Source organism: Magnolia sinica, chromosome 1 (genome assembly GCF_029962835.1).
Source record: "Magnolia sinica isolate HGM2019 chromosome 1, MsV1, whole genome shotgun sequence".
Taxonomy (NCBI): domain Eukaryota; kingdom Viridiplantae; phylum Streptophyta; class Magnoliopsida; order Magnoliales; family Magnoliaceae; genus Magnolia; species Magnolia sinica.
This window is the reverse complement of record NC_080573.1, coordinates 30,047,140-30,071,549: the sequence shown is the minus strand read 5'-3', so window position 1 is coordinate 30,071,549 and position 24,410 is coordinate 30,047,140. Positions and strand designations below refer to the sequence as shown.

The 24,410-nt window shown below is 41.5% G+C and overlaps 1 protein-coding gene across 1 annotated transcript; it reads right to left on the bottom strand.

Annotated features, from left to right (window-relative positions):
- Positions 1-233: 233 nt before the first annotated feature.
- LOC131243857 (uncharacterized) lies at positions 234-23,844 on the bottom strand. Its single transcript, XM_058243479.1, has 3 exons — positions 22,532-23,844; positions 1,602-1,847; positions 234-926 (listed from the first exon to the last, which is right to left on the bottom strand). The coding sequence occupies exons 1-3, from the start codon at positions 23,555-23,557 to the stop codon at positions 795-797; spliced, it is 1,404 nt and encodes a 467-aa protein (XP_058099462.1). The 5' UTR covers positions 23,558-23,844; the 3' UTR covers positions 234-794.
- Positions 23,845-24,410: the final 566 nt, after the last annotated feature.

The following is a 24,410-nucleotide window of genomic DNA, read 5'->3' as shown; positions in this document are numbered from 1 at the left end:
CAGAAAATAGAAAACTAGTTATTTCATTGTTTGGCTTGGTTTGGAGTGTTGTATTCAAACAGTCGAATAACAAGAGCTGTCATTGTAACTGTTGAAATGCGTGTGCATGTGCGGGTGTGTATTTCTCTCTTTTGAGGGACATGGGTTTACAATGCATGTGTGCATGTGCGCGTGTATATTTCTCTCTTTGGGGGGATATGAGTTTACTTGTTTGTTGAGGAAAAGCTAGGAAATGGAAATCAATTTCTCCCTCTTTTTTGGTTTCTCAAATAAAGGAGACCATCACAAAAGGGGAATCGTACTCTTTTCCACAGTTCCCACCTAAACAAACTAGTATCATATTCAGAAATTGTTATTACAAAATGCAATTTCCATGCTAAATAAATTTCCTATGAACAACATGAAAAAATTTCCTTCCTCATGCCTGTTGGATGCCATCTCCATGGTTGTAGAAAATCTCAATCCATCATTATAAAGACAATGATCATCCAAATGTAGCCACCAACAGTCACATCACCCAACCCTCTTCTTCCTCGACAGCCAGCCATATTCCCACTGTTTCTTTCCTTGCAATGGCCCGTCTCCGGTGTTTCTTTCCCTCCAACGGTTGTTTGTGGTGCATTTCAATCATAGGAGATCATTTTTCGAGGAATAAAGCATGTGTGGATGGGGAACTCCCGTGTCACAGATTAGAGTTCCGATTAGTCCCGTCGCTGATGGAGTGGTGGCTTAGGGTATTTTAGTTGAGATGTTGAAGATGCGTCGAATGTGGATCCCAGACGTCTGCCCAGAAATTAGCGACGGAACCCAGTCACAAAACGACGGATTCCAGCATAGTCGGATTCAATTTTCACATCACGGAAGCTATTATCCGATTTCTTGTTTATAATATCCAAAAGAAACTCAGACTGCTCATCGCCATTCGTCTGCAAAATTAGAAGGGGGAAGGAAAAGAAAAGAAAGACAGGATCATGGTCATCACCTTTGAAATGTGAAATGAAATAATGACAACACTGCTGCTGTTAGAGGTTTGCTAATCCCACCCACTTGTATAAGGTGACCACTTTACGAACTCGGAGGCCCAAAGATAATATCACATCCATGGGCGGAGGATCAAACAATTCCACAGAAGATGCAAGATGGTAGCTTCATCTTGATGCAAAAACATTTATACGAGGAAACAAAATTCTTAGTGCTTTGTATTGTTCAAGGAGGTAATATACAGTGCTTGATCCAAGAAACAGTATGCCAAGGTTTTCAGTTTAAGTGGGTCCCATGGTTTCAGTTTAAGTAGGTCCCATGGTTCAAAGATCCAAACAACTGACAAGATGAGCCCCACCATGGTGACTCATTCACTAAAACCTCCCAAATTGGAATCAAACTGTTGGCTTTTTTCTGGTTAAACATGGACCATCACTGTATTTTCTAATTTCCAGCCACCAACCGAAGGATTAAGATTTTTCCAAATAGGTGTATTTTGGCATATGGGCCATCCATGGCTGGGTCCATCATACCAAAGATTGGTATCAATAAACCACAGGGCCTACATGTACAAATTGACAACCCAAGCATATTCAAAGAAAGGGAAAGCAAATACGTACCTCAAAAGCAAAGAACCCGCCGTGTTTCAGCACTGAAGCAGATCCTTCACAGAGATGGAGAAGGTCATCCATGCCATTCTCGCCCCCATCAAGTGCAATTCTTGGTTCGTGTCTCCCAACTTCAGCTTGCAGTCCAGAGATCTGATGGCTTGGAATGTATGGTGGATTACTGACAAGGCCCGCAAGCTTTCCCTTGACATCTTGCAAAGGCTCAAACCAAGATCCTTGCCTTATCTCGACTTTGCCCTAAAATATAACATAAAAATGCAGATCTTGGGTGTGATGAGCAACTCATGAAATACTGAGCCAACAAAATATATAACAAAGGGTAAAAATGAAAAAGAAATGGTTAGCGCTCAGTATTAACTACGATTGTTACTTGTTAGGCCCACATGGCAGGAGGGCCACATCATGCATCAGGTAGGCCACACCATGTAGGTAACCTGCCATAAAAATCAGGCCAATCTACTCATCCGGTGGGGCACACATTTACAAAAACAATGGGCAGTTCAAGAAAAAAATCGTCAAAGGTTCAAGTTCAATGTAGACATGTGGAATCATCTGATGAGTAGACCAACCTGATTTTTTGGTCAGATAAATCTATACAATGGGGCCATATGAAGCAATCAGCTTGGATGTCCCACAAGTGTGATTGTGTATAGAGATCCGCATGGGCTTAATAGACTCATAGTTGTAGAAAATGTGCCAAAAGTTATGGTTTTTCTTACAAAATGGATAAACTACAATGCTAGCTGAATCTTAGTTGCAAGATGTGAAGTTGTTTCATGTGAGTGTGTGGAGAAGTGGCAGTCCTTACCAAATGCAGGAAGCAATAGTAAGAAGTTTCCATGTAAAATAGTCACTGAAGTTAGAATTTGAATTTTGCTTGCTAATATAGAAAATTATTTGGTGGAGATCTGCAAAGCCCACACGCATATGCGAGGTATACCATCTACATACCACCACATGCCAACATTGCAGTGCAGACAGGTGTAATATCCAAGGCGTCCATCAAGTAGATGTTCTCACCCAAGAATGAAGTCGGCCTGCTCATCAGATGGGCTGCAGCATTCAAAAGAGGTAGAAGGATTAGAAACTTCAGCCAAGTGCTTTCCAGCTATACGTTTTTGGACACCAGATTAGTGGACTGGACCAATTTTATTCTTGGACCAGGACATCAGCGTAGAAAGGCATTCATGATGGCTGGATTGGATATCAGGTATGTTTGCCATATTGCAACATGCAGTGGCATGTACCCAAGCAGCTATATATGCATGTGTGGCTTGGTAAAGCTCTACCTGGATATTGTGTTTACAGTGGCTGGAATATACAGAAAAGGAAGAAAAAACAAAAATCCAAAAATAGTACAGAAATTATTGAGTTAAGGTGGTCTTGACAGAGTCATAATAGCTGTAGTTGATGTCAGGAGCATGCATGAGATTCCAGATCAGAATGGGCAACTTGGCAGAAAATTCACGTCACAAATAAGCATCCTAAGGAATGTCAGAAAGGATCCTGTGCTACATGCTAAAATCTTAGTTATTGATGCAATGCAGGTGGCCCTAACCTATATGGAGGGCTGGGATCAATTAGGGCAGCCAACACCACAGGCTGCATGTGTCTAGCATTTGCCAGTTTGAATTCAAATTTTAGCGGGAATCCGAAGGATAGTTACTTAGGTGTACGTTTAGTTGAAATCTTGGGCAACTAATCACAAGAGTAATTACGCCTAATCAGGATTAGTTAGGAAGTTTTTTGGAGTTCGTTACAAGGTTGTTTAGTAGTTATAGGGCTTAGTATAAATACTTGTTTTGAAGATGGTAAAAGGACTTTTTTGTAGAATTTGAATGAAATTTCATTTCCTGACTTGAAAGCCTTCTTCTTGAATTGGGTGCATATTTGGATTGCAATTTGCAATCCAATACTTTATGATTCCCCTAAACTCCATTTTCCTTCTCTCGTTTTCTTTTGGACCAAAGGTCGAGGTTCGCTGATCTATTGATATTGTGCGTTGTCAGTTTGGTATCAGAGCAAGGGTTTTGACGAAAACCTTGCCGTAGCTACTCAATCTCATCAGCAGTATTTGAGGGAGAAACACCATCACTACAGAGTGCTAGCCATCGATGAATGTGATATTGAATGGAAGTTGATCAGGGGAAGGTGTTTGTAGCAGCACCATTGGAGGTTGAAGCATTTGAGAACAGATTTGAGGTGACTGGAGGACGTCCCAATGGCACCACTTGGAGGAGTTTGTGGACGTGTGGTCCGGTACGAAGAATTGGCAATCAATTCAAAGGATGAGGAGATTGAAATACCAATAAGAGGGCAGATGGTGAATCTATCCCAATGCCTTGTGCAAAACAACCCAATGGGTCACATCGCCAACGAGCCGGATTCATCAAATGACTCCAAAGGGTCTTCTCATTGTAGCGGTCCTTTGTGTGAGGTCTACGAATGCAAGGATTGCTTGAGATGATTCTAGGTGGAAGAGAAAGGCAACGATCTTGGAATCAGATCGAGATCCCTGAGTTCCATGGCGGTTCACATGCGGAAAATTTTTGTTGATTGGATTGATACCATCAAGAGGATGTTTGATTTATACGAAATCCTAGAAGAAAAGCAGGTGAAGCTTGTCGCAATTCACTTCAAGGGGTGAGCCTCAGTGTGGTGAGAGCAAATGCATCGAATGTGCACCCGTTAAGGTCGAGCACCCATCTCCTCTTAGCATAAGATGAAGCGTCTCCACACAAGACATTCCTACTATTCAACTATGATTCAATGATGTATCAACAACTCCAAGGCTTGTGGCAAGGCAATAAGAGTGTGGCAGCCTATACAAACGAGTTATTGTGGCTCGGGTGGATCTTTATGAGACTGATGAACAACTCATGTCACATTTTGCGGCCAGCTATTTGAGATGAGATGATGATGCAACCGTTGTGGACAGTACCCGAAGCTTTCTATCGAGCCTCAATGTAGGAGGCAAGGTTACCCTGATATGTCGCCAAAAAACCCCTCGAAGATGCTTCCTTCTGAACCTCCACAACGACACCGACTATGCGGTTTACTGCACTTCAAGATCTCATCCCACAACCCCAGAAAACTCCTAATAGTACCATGGGTGGTGGGTGAGCACCACCAACCGCTCAAGAGAATGTCAAGGCATGACCTCTCAAGTGCTTCCGGTGCGATGAATCAGGGCACACTAAGCCCTCAGCTCATGAGAAAGGCAAGCAACTCATGGTGCATGGAAGCAAGATAGGTGATGATCAAGATTAGCAGTGACCGATTTCCAACTACAAGGACAAGAAGGCCGATGATGAGATCGTATATGGTGATGATAGGGACACATTAGTGCTTCGGAAAAGCCTCTTGATCCCAAATAATATCGATGCAGAGTATTAACATCATTCTAGTATTTTTCCGGATGACTTGCATCATCGATGGCAAGGTGTGCAAGTTGATAATTGGTGGAAGATTGTGAGAACATTGTTTCCAATGACACTATGGAGAAGCTATGCTTGCCAATAGAGCGGCATTCGATTCAGTATAGTCGGCCGTGGATTAACACGGACAATCGGGTAAACATCATTAAATGATGCTTCGTTTCTTTTTCAATTGGCAAGAAGTACATGGACGGTGTGTTGTGATGTGGTGCAGATGGATGCTTGTCATCTCCTATTGGGAAGACCATGGCAATTTGATTGTAGAGCCATACATGATGGTAGAATGAACACCTTTTACAAGGACAACGCTAAGATCATTTTAGGTCTGATGCGGGAAGAAGTTCCACCTAAGAAGCCTTTAAAAGGGGAGGGCGAGAACTTCCTCTCCACGTCATTGTTTGTGAAGGTAGCACAAGAGGACAAAGTGTATGTGTTGGAGGCACGTGACATTAGCAATGGTTTAAGTAATACCAGATGCAATGAAGTTGCTAATCAAAGAATATTGAGGATGTGATGCCGCATGGCCGTCCCAAGAGCTTACCCCTGATTAGGAATATTTATCATCATATTGACCTCATCTTGAGCTCTAGTTCACAAAACAAGGTGTCTTATCGAATGAGTCCTAAAGGGTATGAGGAACTCAATTGGGAGCTTGATAAGGGTTACATGCAAGAAAGTACAAGTCCTTTTGTGGTGCCTACTCTCCTCATCCAGAAGAAGGATGGTTCATGGTACGTGTCAATAGCCACACCATCAATAAAATTACCATAAATATCGTTTTCTGATTCCATTGTTAGATGACATACTTGATCAACTTACAGGATTCAGGGTGTTCTCGAAAATCGATTTAAAGAGTAGTTACCATCAAATTCGTGTCTGACCTGGGGATGAATGGAAAACTGCCTTCAAGATGAGAGAAGGATTGTATGAGTGGCTTGTCACGCCATTTGGTTTGTCAAATGCCCCAAGTACGTTCATGAGAGCGATGAACCAAGTGTTGTGAGTTGTGACGCTTCAATGGCAAGTTTGTTGTGGTTTACTTTGATAATATATTGGTCTATAGATTCTTGTGACGAACACTTTAAGCACTTGTGTTCAGTATTTGATACATTGAGGCGGGATAAGGATAAAGTGAATGCCAAGAAATGTAGTTCTTTATTGGACAATGTGGTTTTATTGGGTTATCACCTGACGGCGTAAAGGTCGATCAAAGCAAGGTGGACACAATTCTTTCATGGCTGATGCAAAAACTATTCATGAGGTCCGTAGGCATTTTCATTAGAGATTTCAGCACCATAGTCGCGCCACGTACCAATTATATGAAGAGCGGAAAGTTTCAATGGACCAAGGTATTCGATAACGGTAACGGTCAACCATTGAATCGTTATGTTACGGGTTATAATGGTCAAAAAAATTTTAAGAAAAATGTGAAAAATATTAGAAAAATCATAAAGTTGAGAGGATTCCAAATGTATATTTCTTTTTTGGTTTTGAGCACGTTTATGATGGTGCAACAAGCCATTCTTTGGTAAGAATGCTATCTCGGACTGCCTGATGATATTATTAACTTGAGAAGCTTAGATTGACTTCAAAACTCCTATGTTTAATTTTTTTGAATATCCCCAACCATTTGACATCATTTTCCCTTAAGAAATATGAGGAAAAATTTTAAACTAAATTCGGACAATTAGTGTCAGGACGATTTGGGACCACTAGAATGCCCTCAAAATGGGCCGAAATTCATGCAATCGGTGGATTTTGTCCCACTAATGCATATTCCTAACTTTTTTTTTGAATGATCATATTCCTAACCTTTTGATACCATTCCCTCAAAAAAGTTGAGGACAAATTTTTAAATATAAATTTCAATGAATAGTGTCGGGCCAATTTGGGGCCACTCGAATGCACCCAAAACAACCCAAAATTCATGCAATCCATAGAATGCATCTTACTAATGCATATCCCTAACCATTTGACACTATTTTCCTCAAAAATTTTGAGAGAAAAAATTAAAATTGAGAGGATCTCAAGTGTCTAACTGGTTGGACTAGAATGCCCCCAAAACGAACCAAAATTCATGCAATCCAAGATTCATCCCCACTAATGCATATCCCTGAGCATTTCACATCATTCTCCTCAAGAAATTTTGAGGAAAAAAATTAAACAAATAAATCCGGCACTATTCATTCTAAAAAGTGACTTAAAATTACAAAAAACAAAAACAAAAAATAGAAAAAGAGATGAAAAATACTAATTTAGTGCATGCACGAGCAGTTCTAAACTCCATAAAAAAAAATTAAAAATAAAATAAAAACAATTTTTTTGAAAGACGGATTTTTTTATAGAGATAACAGCAATGGCAAAGCCAAAAGGATTATAAATCATACCAAGAAAAAGTAAAGGAAAAACTCTCGCCTAAAACCCTTAAGGTTAAAAATTATACAAACAAAGCCAAATTGAACACCAAAAATCCAGCAAGATTTGGTCAATTTTATAGTATAATGTTGAATCAATAAATTTGCAACAAGAAAAAAAAAAAAAACCTATTATTTCATTTTTCCTAATTTCAGCCCCAAATCTTCAATTCTTTGAAAATGACTAAATCTTGTATTTTAATATTTAAGAAATGCACAAATGTAGTCAATAATGGGTTGAAAATAGTCATAAGAAGAAAAAATATCAAAAAGTGGAGGAGAAATGGGGGAAATTGCAAAATTATTGGTCATTACGCGATGTCATGATGGACCGTAGCAGAAACATACAGTTTAAATCTTTCGAACAGACCATTACAACCCCATAACGCATAATGGCCAGAGTCATTTCCATTTAGTAAAGGACGTCACATAACCGTCTTTTAATACCTTGCAATGGACCCAGGCCGTAGATAGTAGTTTTCAACTTGTGAAGCTCAATATGAATGAAGCTCCCATTTTAGCTATGCCTGATTTTAATAAAGTGTTTGAGGTGAGTTGTGATGCCTCTCATCTTGGCATTGGTGTGCCATATTGGGGCGAGACAACCGGCCCGTGGCATTCTTTAGCAACAAGCTCAATGGATCCAAGTTGAACTACTTCACTTATGACCTTTAGTTTTATGCTATTATGTGGGCCCTCCAGACCCTCCAACATTGGAGGTATTACTTGATACAAAAAGATTTTATATTGTCTTCGGACCATGAAGCCCTCAAGTACATGAACAGTCAAAGCAAGCTCAACCTTCGCCAAGCCAAATGGGTGATGATCTTGAGAGAATACACGCTTTCTCTCAAGCACAAGGTTGGGTCCTTGAACAGGTTGGCCGATGCTTTGAGCCATCAAGTCACTTTGTTGTCTACAATGTAGGCAACTGAGACTAGGTTTGAAAACTTGTGAAGTTTGTATAGCAACGATCCCTATTTCCGCAAGATTTGGGCAAATGTTCACAAGGCATGGTGAAACGACTACAGTGTGTCCGATGGGTTTCTCCTCCAGCATGGGTGACTATGCATTCCATATTTTTCTCTACAGGAAACTGTATTGAAGGAGTTGCACAATGAAGGCCATTTGGCTATGGCAAAGCATTGGCTTTGGCTAGTGCTATATTTTTTTGCCATGAATGGTTTGCGACATTAACCAGTGGGTGGACTGTTGTCGAGTTTGCCGAATCTCCAAAGGTGGGAAAGATATGCCAGATTATACACACCTCTTCCTGTTCCATCCAGTCCATGAGTAGATGAGAGCCTTTACTTTGTTCTAGGTCCTCACTAGACTAAAAAATATTATGATTTCATTATGGCAGTGGTAGATTGATTCTCAAAGATGAAGCATTTTGTGCCATGTCGGAAGACAATGGATGCATCAAGCGTAGCAAAACTCTAATTTAAAAAATTGTCCGTTTCCATGGCATGCCGAGAAGCCTCACTTCTGGTTGGGACTCAAAATTCATTCGTCATTTTTGGCAGTCACTGTGGAGAAAGATGGGCACACAACTCAAGTTTAGTAGTGCATATCATCCATAAACTGATGGACAGACTGAGATGACAAATCATAGCCACAGAGATCTATTATGGGCACTAGCAGGGGACAAAACTAAGCAGTGGGACACGATTCTGTCTCAAGAGAAGTTCGCCTACAGGCTACAACCATTCAACAAATCGTACGACGAAGATGAGACCTTTTAAGGTGGTCTATGGGACTAATCCAGCTAGCGTGTTGGTTCTTGTTCCCATACCACAAGTTGGCTGGCCTGGTAGAAGGCTGATGAATTGGCAGAATGTTTACAAGAAATTCATATTAAGGTTTTTTTTTAAGGAATATATTCATTCTAAGGTGCGGACTCAAATGGAAGCACAAAACAACTGCCACAAGGAAGCAGTAGATACACATTGATGTTGAGTTGTTTTTTAAGTACACGATTACGCATGGGCCATGCTCACCAAGAAGCGCTTTCCCACCAGTGACTACCACAAACCACGAGAATGGAAGATTGGCCCTCATGGCATCATAGAGAAGATAAATGATAATGCCTACCATCTTTGATTGCCTAGCCACATACAAGCACTGAATGTGTTCAATATTGAGCATATTGTTTGTTCGTTGGCAACACCGTAAGTGAAGAAGAGTGCAATGTCTCAACAACGAGTAATTCCAAGGACACTGATGCAATGTAGGTGGGCGGGCCTAACCTATATGGAGGGCTGGGATTGATTAGGGCAGCCGACGCCACGGGCGCATGTGTGTCTAGCACTTGTACAGTTTAAATTCAAATTTTGGGAATCCTGCGAGTGGTTGGTAGTTAGTTGTATGTTTAGTTGGAATCTTGAGCAACTAATAACAAGATTAGCTTTGTTTTCCTTTTGGCTATGGCCTTTTTAATAAATTTATAATCGTTCAAAAAAAAAAACTAATCACAAGATTAGTACCTTTAAAAAAACTATCACAAGATTAGTTATGCCTAATCAAGATTTGTCAGGAAGTTTGTTCGAGTTTTGTTAGAAGGTTATTTAGTAGTTGTAGGGATTAGTATAATACTTGTTTTGAAGATCGTAAAAGAACATTTTGTTGAATTTGAATAAAATTTCATTTCTTTGAACAAGAGGCTGCTTGAGAGCCCTTCTTGAATTTGGGTGGGCATTTGGATTGCAAATTTGCAATCCAAATAATTTTTTATTTCCCCTGAACTCCCTTCTCCTTCTCTTCTTCTTCTTCTTCTTTTGGATAAAAGGCTAGGGTTCATCTTTCCACCAATCATGTACGTCGTCAATTATCAAGCACCCAATCTCAATACATGTAGCATACATACGAAATTCATGCCTCATCTGTTGGACTCTATAGGCCATGTCAAACAACCACTTTCTCTAAAAGCTCAAGCCGTTAGAGGATGGTGTATCAATGCATATCAAGGGACTTTAACACTCCCCCGCACGTGTGGGATAGAACTTCGCACCGGAACATACTAGCCAATGGTGGAGGGACACAACTCACACCATAAACAACCCCCGTGGGAGAGTATATTAGAGAGGCATATTTGTTGCTCCCAGGCTTCGACACAAGACCTTCCACTCTGATACCATGTCGAACAACCACTTTCTCCAAAAGCTCGAGCCATCAAAAGATGGTGTATCAATGTATATCAAGGGACTTTAACGGGCCATAAGCCAAAATCACACCAGTCAAATGCCCCTAGCTGCCTTTTTGGAGAATTATGTGGCCCATTGAATGTCAACTATTGGTTGAATTTCTTCACAACCATGCAAATGTAATCCTCAAGTTTCATCCAAATTGAACTAATCCATGGCCCAACGAGTGTGATTTCGAGCATACGGTCCATCCACACTAGTGTCCAACAAATGTATTGTTCAGAACAAGTCACACCTGTACGGCGATAGAGTGCTTGATAACTGAATTAGATGAACCAGATACTTCTCCAGGGAATATAGAGTGATAATATTCTATTGGCAGTGCTAACAACCATTTTTTTTCACTCAAATTAAAATTGCAAGAAACTGTAGATTGTAGAGAGCTGATTCTAGCTGCAATGGAGATTAGTACAAGAAATAGATGATCAGCAAAAACTGCAAAAACTGTGGAGAGCTGATTCTAACGGCAATTAAGATGATTACGAGAAATGGATGAAGAGCAAACAAGGACCTATCAAGCCCATATTCTCACCAGTCAAGGTTAGAGGGAAGGGGGAAAATCAGAAGTAATGCAAATACATCCAACACAGAGTGCTAAGGTTGGTAACTCCTTTACCTAATTATCAGCCAGAGAGTTCTCAAGCATCTACAGGGACACATGGGCTGGTAGGTCAACCAAAACCCAATTGACCCAACTTGAGTATGGGTTGGGTTGTCAAGGTCCTCAGTTTGGGTAAGGATTGGAAGACACCAACCAGATCCGAAATCATGATGGTTTCGGGTTGAGCAAATTTGGGTCGGGTTGGGAATAATCACATGTATTTTGGTTGGGTTGGGTTAGGGCTGAGCATAGAATATTTGATCAGCAGACTTACTAATTTACTATGGGGAATATTAATCCATCTCATTGAAGATATACGAAGAAGAGAGAGAGCCTAGCTACATAGGGTTGGCTTTGTGAATCTTGTCTCGCCAATGATTACTTTCTATAATAGAACTCTAGGAAGTTAGGGATGGAGGAAGGTAGGGATGGAGACGATCCAAATCCTGCAACGGAAGAAGGTAGGGATGGAGACAATCCAAATCCTGCAACGGCGGAAGGTAGTGATGGGGACGAAATCATAGCTCCTTCATCGTGTCAAGAGAATGACGGAGGCTGGTCTACGGTCCTTTAGAGAAGATCTAAAAACAAAGGCTACGTTAAGAAAAGAAGAGTGGATTCCTATCCTACCCTTTTCGTCACTGACTACCCATCTGGGTGGTTCCCCCTTAATTTCGAAAGGATGTTTGGTAGGGCTGGTATAGTGATGGATGTTGTCGTCATGCCTAGACACAAGGAAAACGGGGCGTATAGAGGCTTCGCGCTGGTTAGGATGAATACAGAGGCAGAGCTGAAGGAGGCGATAAAATCTCTTAATCGAGTGAGCTTTGGGGGTATCAAAATGCGAGTTCAGAGGGCGAGGTTTGGTCCAGAGCTTCGACTCAAGCACAGGAATAGGGCTCAGCCAATCGTTCCACCTCCGGTCCAGAAGAGAAGCAACCATAAAAGATCCCCGTTTCAGCAAGGTTCTATCTCTTTCAAAGGGATCTTGCTGAACGACGAAGATGATGTTCCCATTCCTGAGATGTATACTGATCTGGTGCAGGAGAAGGTAGAAGTGGCAGCAGAGGGTACGACAAAAGGAAAAAAAAAAAAGCGCTGAAGTGGGGATTACCATAAACCCAAGGGAGTTCGCGAAATCGAAAGAGTCGCTTCAGAATTCAGTTGTAGCCATTACCAAGGAGCCTCTCCCACTCACATCCGTCAGTGGCTGGACGACTGTATTAAAGCCCCGGCTTCTAGTTTCAGCATCTCGCCTATTGGATTCAACGAGCTATGGATCAGAACGAGCCCAGATCTTAACCTCGAGCTTTTAATCATGGCTGGAGTGATTCACACGGATGGTCCGATTGTTTCGATTAAAAGTTAGGAAGAACATTGAATGTTTGGGTTCGAAGAAGTGTGGATTCTACTGTGGTCGATTCCCCTGGAATTGTGGTTTGATGGGTTTCTGAAATCTGCGTTCGAAAGTCTGGGACAACTTACCGAGCTTGACTCCAAAACAGTGTCGGGGGAAGAGTTGGGGGTGGCTCGAGCGAGAATCCGAAGGAGGAAGGGGATGCCCCTACCTCTCTTCATACAACTCTCGGTAGATCAGAGAGAGGTGGTCCTCCCGGTTCAACAAGAAATCAAAAACGTCCCTATCCCACGATGGGGTGATCTGTGGAGGTCGGAGGAGGGAGCCCAACAGCTGTCACTCGCTGTGTTTTCTCAGGAGATTGTAGAAGGCGGAGTACGCTCTTGGTACTCCCCTGGGATACCGAATTAGCAGCCCTTGGGGATAACGTGCGCAGATGGTGCCCAGCTTAACGGGCAGGACAGCTGTCTTCATCGTGCAGCGCGGGAGGGGTACGTGGCGCAAGCAGAGGGGTGTTGTCAGTTGGATGCGCGTCCTTTGGATGTCGACATCAGTAGCGATGTCGACATCCCGCCCTCTCCTCGTGTCACGTGCTTAAGTAAGAAGGCGCACGTGTTCAGTTCGTCGCATGTGCGCCAGAGCGCGGAAGCTTCTTCTTCCTCTACACATGTGGCGTCATTCTCGAACATTGAGGAGACACGTGGCGCCTTATCCTGCCTCGAGCGGACAGATGTTCTCGATCGGGAGGTTCGGCCATCTCTTTTCTGGGCTAGGGAGGATTTTCGGAAGCTGCCTGCTACTAAGGAAGACCCGATCCTAAATCGCTTGAACTATTTGAATCTAAATCTTCCAGCGAGGGTGGAACTTGAAGAATCTCCCCCCGCTCCCCCCAGCTCAGCGAATAACGCGATTGTGCAACTTCGTCCATTTTGTTAGGGTTTTGAAGAGCAGCAAAAGAATCGGTCTTTCGATTCAGAGTTTTTTTCTCATCAACTGATAACGATGGAGGGAGACCTCTCTGAAGATCTTCGGTCTATGTCGTCCTGTTCGTTTCAAGCCGAGACGCTGTCCTATGGTTCCCCTCGGTCGACTCATCAGTCTGAGCTCCTCTCTGATTCTACCTTGTTAGCTCTCTTCTAGGGCCATGAAGGTGAAGGGATAATTGAAGCAAAACCACTCCAAGTTAGGATGGCCTCCCCGTCCCTATCTGTTGGGAAAAGTATGCTGTCAGAAGAGCAGAGGGAGAAGCTTGCGGATTCTGTTCAGGGTATACGGTGGATTAAGGAAGCTTTGGGACGTGTGGGGAGATTATTGGGGCTCTCTTTCGGGGATCATCTAGAGGATTTTGTTGCTTTATTCCATTGTATCGAGACACGGGGACGCCCTCTGAAAGTGTCAAAAACTCCTAGAAATTTCTCTCCAAAATTAGGTAGAAATAGAGAATTGCAGAATCTGCTGTCAACTTCCTTCAGTTGCACTGATATCACTTTGGGCAGGTCCAGTTGTGGGCGACGAGGTAGGTCAATTGCTCTATGATAGTTTTATCCTGGAATGTTAGAGGGGTGGGGTCTAAGAAGAAGAGGGCTCTTATTAAGAACTTGATCAGCCAAAGTAGGGCAGAAATTGTTTGCCTCCAGGAAACGAAAGTTCAAGATTTCAATTGTCGTCTAATGGGCTCTATCTGGCAGGACTGACGTTAAATGGGTGTTATTAAATGCCATTGGTAGCTCGGGGGGAATTCTTGTGCCGTGGAAACCTTCTCTATGGACGTTGGAGTGTAGTAGGGTGGGTGTCTTCTCGGTTGCGGTAGTTTTAAGAAAGGTCGGAGTGGACCTATCTTGTCTCATATGTTCAGTTTATGGTCCCAATTTTGAAGACCGAAGGGCAGATCTTTGGAAGGAGTTGAGTGCTGTTAAGGATAGCTTTGACGGGCCGTGCTGTTTTGGTGGTGATTTTAATATCACTAGATATGTAGATGATAAATCAAAGGGTGGAAGTGTATCCTCTGCGATGCGTTCTTTCTCCACCTGGATTGATTCCCATGGGTTGCTGGATCCTCCTTTGATTGGATCTAAATTCACTTGGTCCAATCAGAGAGAGGTCCCGTCTCTCGCTCGATTGGACAGATTTTTGCTCTCTAGGGAGTGGCTTGATGAATTCCCTCAATTCTCGCAATTGTTGCTGCCTCGCCCGACTTCAGATCATTGGTCAATTACTCTTTCTATGGAGGAGGAGAATTGGGGGCCCAAACCGTTCAAATTTGACGTCTCTTGGTTCCAGATTGAGGGCTTCCCTAAACTTATTGCAGATTGGTAGCAGGGGTTTGAGATCAAGGGCTATGCTGGCTACAGGCTAAGTAAAAAACTAGTGATGTTGAAGGAAAAGATTAAAGAATGGAAGAAGGTGGCTCTCAGGAGAAGAAAGGAAGAAACGGAAGCATTGTTGCTTCAGATTCAGTCTATCGATGCTGCTTTGGAGTCTTCTGTGGCTGGCAGTTCTTTGAGGGCTAGAAGGGCTGACCTGGTTCAGGCTTTCTCAGCTAGGGTTTGCGAAGAAGAGGCGTTGTGGAGACAAAAAGCCAAAAGCAAATGGATAAAGGGGATAAAAATACTAGGCATTTCCACTCGTTGGCCAGTGCTCGAGCTAGACAGGACAAGATTTCTTCCTTGATAGTCAATGGGGAGAGGATTGATGATAAGGAGAGGATCACTGAGGAGGCCATTTCTTTCTTTTCCAACCTGCTCCAGGCTGAAGATTGGGCTAGACCGACGCTGGATGCTCTTCCTTTCCAGCGTATTTCTGTTCAGGAAGCGACCTCCCTGGAAGTGGAGTTTTCTGAAGAAGAGGTGAAGTCAGCAGTGTTTGCGTTGGGAGGTGAGAAAGCTCCGGGCCCTGATGGTTTTCCTATTTTCTTTTTTCAGCGATGTTGGGAGGTTATTAAGGTGGACCTGATGGCCTTCCTTAATGAGTTCTTCCTGACAGGAAAATTGTCCAGATCTTTGGGAGCCACCTTTATAATGCTGATTCCCAAATCTCGTGGGGCAGACTCGATGCAAGACTTTAGGCCTATCAGCCTACTCGGAGGCCCATACAAAATTCTGGCCAGAATCTTGGCTTCTCATCTTAAGGGTGTTCTACATAATGTTATTTCTCTAAACCAAAGTGCGTTCATTCCTGGAAGACAGATTATCGATAGCGCTCTTATCGCAGCAGAATGTCTTCATTCAGGTTATATTTCAAGGAAAAAAGGTCTCCTTTGCAAATTGGATCTAGAGAAAGCTTATGATCAGGTGGATTGGAAGTTTCTCTTATATATGCTTCATAGATTGGGTTTTGGGCCGAAGTTGATTAGCTGGATGAAGGAATGTATAGGGTCAGCTTATTTCTCCATTATTCTTAACAGGTCTCCAAAAGGTTTTTTCAAGAGTTCTACGGGCCTTCGTCAAGGGGATCCTCTTTCACCCTCTCTCTTTTTTCTTGTGGGGGAGGCTTTTTCTAGTATCCTTTATAAAGGTCAGATTGAAGGTTTAATTGGTGGGTTCAAAGTGAAAGGTTTGGATGCCCCGATATCTCACGTTCAGTTTGCAGATGACACCCTCCTCTTTTGTGAAGTTGATGATTCGAAAATTAGAAATCTCCACACTTCCATCCATGTTTTAAAGCAGTATCGGGCCTTAAAGTTAATCTCTCCAAATCAAGGATGTTTGGGGTCAACATGGAGGTGGATGAATCTAAAAAGTATGCTGACTTTTTTGGTTGTGCTTTGGGTATGTTTCCAACAACTTTTGTGGGTCTTCCGCTATGTATTGGTAAGCCTCCTATGACCCTCTGGGATAAAGTTGTGGAAAGATTTGAATTCTACCTGGCTAGGTGGAAGTGTAGATACTTATCCCTAGGTGGGCGTCTCACTCTGATCAAAGCGGCTCGTTCAAATCTCCCTCTTTACTTTATGTCCATTTTCAGATGCCCGGCTAAGATCATAGGGATTCTAGAAAAGTTGAGGCAGGACTTTCTTTGGCATGGGTGGGAGGATAAGAAGAAATTTCACTTGCTTGATTGGAATGAAGTGTGTCAACAAGCTCAAGATAGTGGGGCGGGAGTTAGAAATCTAAAAGGCATGAATGGTGCGTTACTTGGGAAGTGGTGGTGGAGACTTGGGATGGAAGATGGAGCATTATGGAACAAGCTCGTCAAAAGTAAATATGGTTGATCGGTCGATGGGAGGTGGTCAAAGGATTCCTCCTACCATAGAGCCTCATTTATTTGGCGAGGAGTGCTTAGAGCTAGCAAGGAAGTTCGTAATAGAATTGGGTTCTCCTTGGGAAAAGGTGATAAGATCAGATTTTGTGAAGATATTTGGGTTGGTAATTATATATTGCGGGAGGATTTTCCTTCTATTTATCGCCTAGCCCCTGTTCAGTCCATTGTGGTTGCTGATTGCTTCTCGATGCAAGGTAACATCGTTATTTGGCACCCCCCTTGTAGAAGAAATCTTCATGACCAGGAAGTTGTGGTGTATGTGGCTCTTCTCCAACGTCTTGTAAAAGCTTCCCCCAACCTATCTCAAGAGGATAGTCTGATTTGGTGTCCTAATAAGAAGGGTCTTTTCTCTGTTTCATCCCTCTATTCGAGTTTGGGAATAAAGTCCGTGTGTGTGTGGAAGTATAAAGTTCCTCCGAAGATTTCAGTGATTGGGTGGCTAGTTGGTAGAAAGAAAGTCCTAATGGTTGACAATCTTAGGAAGAGAGGGATGATTCTCCCCAACATCTGTCTCTGTTGCATGGCTAATGAAGAAACAATTGACCATCTATTCATCCATTGCTTGTTCTTTCAGAAGGTTTGGTCAGCCCTTTTTTCTTCCTTTCAGATGAAGTGGTCTTCTCCGGGTTCCACGAATCAAATGCTGGCTGCCTGGCATGGAGTGGTTTTGGGTAAGGAAAGTAGAGTGGTTTGGAGAATGTCTCTTCTCTCTGTTTGGTGGGCTATTTAGGCTTCTAATGTAGTAAATCTTTCCCCGTGTAATTTTTCCTTTTTTTGCTAACGAGTGTGGCCGGCTATCTCAGCGGACCCTCTCTTTTGTTTCTTTTTTTAGCTTTCTGTTTCTGCTTGTTTGAGCCTAATGAAATTTGCAGTTATCTCTCAAAAAAGAAAAAAAAAAAAAAAAAAAAAAAAGGGCTGAGCATAGAGGAATTCGGGTTGAGTTCAAGTTGGGCACCTTGGGTTAGAATTCAAGTCTAATAGGGTTGTGGGAGGTCGAATTGGCTCGGGTTGACCCTCAACCTGACCCCACCAGCCCAAGTTGCACCCGTAGGTCACATCTAACCTTTCACCTCTCAATTTCATTATGTGGATTAGTTTTACTTTTATTTTTCACTTTTAAATTCCTGTATCAATCAAATTACTATTCTGGTCATATCGAAGTGACAAGCATGAATTTAGTTCTAAGTTCCCAAGAAGCCACTAAAGAACTTCTAAAGCTTCAAATCCGCTATCATCATCATCACCATCACCATCACCATCATAGCCAAGTCATAGCCATTTGGGTTTGGCTTTATGAATCCTGTTTAACAGGAATTCTCATGATTGCCACAAGAAATTTCAATGACTGGCTGCCCACCTGGTATCAACCCTCATCCTTTCCCGGACTGTTGAACATCTAACGCAATCAGTACTAGAAGAATTGAAATTCAAATAAGCCATATGGACCAGGTTATTATTGATGCAAGGAATACTTTATGGTTACCTCAAAACCACAAGAACAAAATGGCACTCCATTAGTCAGCATGTGAGTTACCAAATTCATTTGAATAAATCTCTACATCCACACAGGTAACTAACTGCCAAATTCTCACATTTCCCAACTAACCATAGAACACAGAATTTTTTCCTTCACTAACAAGTTTGTTACTATTTCATATGAAAAGAGATTTTATCCAGAAGACAAAAAGAATATTCTCCAAAGAAATTTATGAGTGATGGAAATGCTTTCACTTTGTTGTAAACTAGTGTTTTAAATAGCTTACATACTATTTAGAGTGTAGCTTAGCCTTAACCCTATGTAGCTCATGAAAACAACTGAAGTTGTGTGTAGTCTATGCTACATGCTAATTTGCAAACGCTACACACTACACAGCCTACAACACTACACGCTATGTAGCTTAAAGCCTTAAACTAGAAGTTATTTTTCACTAAAACGTTAAGACCAATTAATGTTTTTAATGATTTGTATGTTACATTTTTTATTTTCAATAAAAATCAGTTACTCCTTTCAATGAATTTAATAAAATAATAAAAGTAACATTATTAAATCAGTTTAGTTGCTCATTCTTCATTTTTATACTTAGTCTTTCCCTATTTTTCCTACTATTTTATAGTGTTTGGTTTAACCAAATATCATTAAATTTCATTATCAAACAATCTAATTTGGTGCAAAAATATCATGAAATTTCATGATACATGGTACGACTAAGCACGACCTCTATTAAAAATCTAAAAGTAGCTTGTAGCTTATGCTACACGCTATGTTGTAACTTGTAAGTAGCTTACACCTTATGCTTTAGAGGGGTGAACACTATGCTAGCATGCTAGTCGCTATTTAAAACATTGGTTGTAAGTAGTGTTTTAAGTATCGACGATATCGGCTGATATATATTGTATCCCGCCTGTGCAATACGAAACGCACTAATAATGGGATATATTCCACATGTTCTATCCGGTGAGCATTTTCAATTTTCGATCCTTTTTTTCATATAAATCATGTTAAATCATTGTCAAATTGTTAGATTCGAAGCTTTGATTTCGAGATTTGGAGGAGATGGGCCGAGTTTTGGAAATTTGAAAAAATCAAAATTTCCCAATTTCTCGCAATCAATCGCAATCTTTGTGTCCAAACATAAATCAAACATGTATGTAACATGATCAATTGCAATCTTCTTTTGCTTTTGAATGTATTGCTTGTGTTTCCATATGCCTTCTTACATTTATAAATTATACGAATAGACTTTGAATATACTTGCATCAATTCAATTAGATAACACATAGATTAAGACCTCATATAAAGAAAACACATTATGTGCACTTGTTTTTTGTAATGTTTTGATTTATAAGAGTGTATTGATGTCTTTTTTTAACAATCACTAAAGTTTCATTGAAATATTCGACCAATTTTCCAATGTTTCCCCATGTTTCTAACAACAACAATACATTACGCGATACAACTGATATATCCCATGCGATAAGCGATATGTATCCATATCCCAAGGGTGTGATACATAACGCGACACCAATATTTTGAACATTGGTTGTAAGTTGTAACATAGTCTGTGTGCCTTCTTCATAAGTTGTCGTTATCAATCAACCGGGGGGGGGGGGCATCAGCAACTAATAGGCTAACATGCACCACAACCAAATATCAACCAGAAAAGCTTAGAACATGCCACATAGAATGACTAGAGGCAAAATAATGAGGTGCAAAGTGCTTCAAAGATGCCCAAGTAGCCCAACAGTCCACTACAGTGCTACCACACACTCGCATTCACAGCACATTGAAATGCTATAGTTATCTAAAGATTTGTCTTCATGAGTCCAAGTTCTGAGGCAAATGAGAAAAGAATGAGGTAATAAACATGCCTATTCCCATTCTTGGCATTCTTGTTCCTATTCAATGATGGACTACACTGAACAAATGGAAATATATTTGGAGGGAAATGAAAATTTCAAACAAAAACATAAACATTTGAAACACATCTACAACACAAACAACAAATTCAGGCCTATGACCCCAATTGTGACCAAAAGCTCAGAATGTAGCAGTGCACAAGTACATGCCAAATAGCACCACAGGAGAAGAGCTTTCGTAATGCAGGGGCATTTCACACCGGGCTCGACTGGGGTAGCCTATGGGATGCAGGGACACACCCTGGGTGGGCGGCCCATGTGATTTGGGGCCCACGAGGGGGGTTCGGCCGAGGTCCTAACCCATGAGATGTGGGGCCTAAGCTATGAGATAAAGGGATTATTCACCATACTCTAATAGTTCGAACTTTTAAAGCAACTAATTAATTGTCCTACATCAAATTGGTATGCCATTAATGCAGGAGCATTTTCACACCGGGCTCAAGTGGGATAGCCCGTGGGATGCGAGGACACACTCGGGGTGAGTGACCCATGTGATTTAGGGCCCACAGGGGAAGTCTCGTGTTCGAGATTCATCACCGGGCATGATTAATGCAGGGGCATTTCACACCGGGCTCGAGTGGGGTAGCCCGTGGGATGCAGGGACACACCCGGGGTGAGTAGCCCATGTGATTTGGGGCCCACGAGGGGGTTTCGCCCAATGTTGTCAAATCGCATATGCCATTGTATGCGATCAGCATATGCTGTTCGCATATGCAATCGCACAATCGCATATGCCATGGCATATTTTTTATAAAATAATAAAAAATGAAAAAATGAAAAATTTGAAAAAAAAAATTTGAAAAAAAAAAATCTAAAAAAATAGGAAAAACTTGCCTAATTAGTACACATGATTGGATTGAGTTATTTTACTTATTTCATTATAGTTTGAGTGTTTCATTAAGTTATATATTTAATTACTTATATCAAATTATATAAATTTTAACAAAACAATCAAGCTACATTAAAAGAGAACTAATTATTACAAACTTCGAGCAAAGAAATTTTACTGATAAATGGATAACTTGAAACAACTTACAAGTTATAACTTACAGCTTAATTTACAAAAAGTAAGCACAACTTATTAAATACAAAAAATAAACATACTTGAAGTAATTGTAGAGAGATTGGAGTAAGAGAGAGAGTAATAGATTTAGAGCTTTGGAGTAGAGAATAGTGAAAATGGAGGGGATATGAGTGTCTATTTATAGGCAAAAGTTCTCCAAATTGAAAAAATAAAAAATAAAAAAATTGCTTCCACTCTGATTATTAGGAAATATGCGATCGCATATGCAGTATGCGATCGCATATTTATCGCATATAAAAGTATGCCATGGCATACTTGCCAAGATCGCATATGCCATCATGGCATATGCGATTCGATCCATAGTATGCGCATATGCTCGCATTTGACAACAATGGTTTGGCCGAGGTCCTAACCCATGAGATGTGAAGCCTGGACTATGAGATAAAAAGGATTAATTCGCCATACTCTAACAATTCGAGCTTTTAGAGCAACCGGTTAATTGTCCTGCATCAAATTGGTATCAGAGCGGGAGGTCTAGTGTTCGAGATTCCTCACCGGGGGTGATTAATGCAGGGGCATTTTCACACCAGGCTCAAGTGGGGTAGCCCGTGGAATGCAGGGACACACTCGGGGTGGGTGACCCATGTGATTTGGGGCCCACAGGGGAGGTCTCGTGTTCGAGGCTCCTCACCGGGGGTGATTAATGCACCTAGAAATTATACACACGGCATACATCAAGTTAAACTAAATAAATTGTGGAAACAACTACCGCTAAGTCACGGTACCAAAATCAGATTGGTTGGACAATCCTAAAACTCTTGTTTGCTGAAATATAACTGTTGGATATCTTTTATTTTTAACCATTCAATAAATGTCCACCTGTCTGATAGTCAAATAATCAAGTGTACTCTTTTGGTTCATGATACATCTAAGTAGGGAAACACAATTTGGACAATTTAATTTTACTCGTATGCCACGAATGCAATTTCCAAGTAATTTCTAATTGCCTGCACTATCATCCAGCCCACTCTGCCAGAGTATCAAACTTTCTATCCTAAACAAGACAAGACACTTTTGGTAATAATATTTGGAGGGAAATGAAAATTTCAAACAAAAGCTGACTGTAGTTAGGGCTGAGGCATACATATGAAGCAAAATCGAAACTCATATACAACATAAACAACTAATCCAAACCATTAATCACTAACCTGCAATGCATACCTCTCAACATTAAACCTGGCAACTGCAACCGCTACATCACTCACATCCGTTGCGACCACCCTCCCTTCCTCCCCCAAAATCCTTTCCACCCCAATCCCAATTGCACCACTCCCAGTCCCCAAATCAGCCCAAATACCCTCTCCCAACCCTTCATCATCCAAGACCACCTGGCCCACCATATCCACAATCAGCTCAGTCTCTGGCCTTGGGATCAAAACACCCTCCTCGACACTCAATACCATGTCCCTCCAATGCTCACATCCCACTATATACTGAAAAGGCCTCCTCTTCTCAATCCTCTCCCTCCATAAGCAGTAAAGCTCCTCCAAACCCGCCTTTAATGGTATCGCTCTGCCTTTTTGAGAAGAGCCCAGATAGGATGACATGGAAAAACCATCCAAACCTTTCTTTGATTTTAAAAAGCTTGGATTTTGAGAAGAACCCAGAAGGGAATTCGAAGAAAACTCCTTGGATTCTGCATTTGATTTCAAAAAACCCGGATTTTGAGAAGTACCCAGATGAGAATTCACGGAAGAATCCTCAAAATCAGCACTTGATTTTAAAAATCTTGGATTTTGAGAAGAACCCAGATTGGAATTCGTGGAAAAATCGTCAGATTCTGCCTTAGATTTTAAAAACATCGGAGTCTGAGAAAAACCCAAATGAGAAAACATTGAGGAATCCTCAAATGCATCTTCCAGCAGCCATCTGAGCTCTCTGCAGAGGAGGTCAGTGCCTGGGCCATTGTCAGTGGCTTCGAAGTGGGACCCACAATAGAAAATGAGGTTTGTGGCCCATGCATGGAATTTCTGGAGCTCTGAGAGGGTGGTTGAGTGTGTTGGGGGTCTTAGGAAGAGAGGGGTCCGAGGTTTGTGAGAGATGGAGGGAAGATAGAGAGACGAACATGGACGGCTGAGATGGTTCGAGAGAGGAGGGGGGCGTGGGCGTCGCTTGAAGAGGAAAGTAGAGGGTGAGATGGTGGAGCGGATGGCACGCGGGAAGCACGTGTTCATCTCTCTCTCTCTGAAGCAGAAGCAGCAGCAGCAGAAGTAAGAATGAAGATTGGGGAAGCGAGTTTCATACAACAAGTGTTACGGTTGCCGGGGAACAAAGAGCTCTGTGGGGCCCAACGTGATGCTTGAATGACATCCATTCCGTCCATCAGTTTCGACGGATCATGTTATCTCGGTAGACCCAAAAACAGGCGTATCCATGACTCAAGCGGGCCACGCTACAGAAGACAGGAGACAGTGATGAGGGGGACGCCCATCAAACCCTTCTCCACGCCAACGCCATAGATGTGTTTTATATCCACGTCCATTCAGTTTTAACAGCTCATTTTGGGAAGGCATTGTGACGGCCCTCTAATTTAGATACATGGAGTGCACACCGGGACATGTACTATACTCATACGTCAAATATAAACTACAAGTTCATATTATTTTTTTAGAAACTTAATTTACATATACTCTACTCACGTAATCTCTTCCAGAAATTTTGTAGGCAATCGGTTCATATGTTTATAACATTAATAAAAACTAATCATTGTACTTGAGCCCATCCATTTGCAGCTTTATTAAAACATCTGCTAAAAAATACTTGAACCTATTCAAAAAATTTCAGCTACTCAATTAAAATCAACTTAGCAACATAAATAAATAAAAATAACATAAACTTCAACTAAATATTCTAGTAATTTAGCACATTCAGCTTGTCTTCTTCAAGAATAGACACTGCCCTTATAAATTATCCACTAGTTCACCTTACTACCCTAAAACTTAAGCAACTATTTCGTCATTCATTAAATTTGTATGGTTTTTCCACTAATATAATGTCACATGGCTAGGCTCAGTGAGCAGACTTATC

What these genes read in the sequence shown, in the direction of transcription:
- LOC131243857 (XM_058243479.1), bottom strand. Translation starts at nt 23,557, where the DNA reads ATGAACACGTGCTTCCCGCGTGCCATCCGCTCCACCATCTCACCCTCT. An exon ending in TTGAGAGGTATGCATTGCAG is followed by an intron (nt 1,848 to 22,531) that starts GTTAGTGATTAA and finishes GTTATATTTTAG; the next exon opens with GGCAAAGTCGAGATAAGGCA. An exon ending in GCGGGTTCTTTGCTTTTGAG is followed by an intron (nt 927 to 1,601) that starts GTACGTATTTGC and finishes CTAATTTTGCAG; the next exon opens with ACGAATGGCGATGAGCAGTC.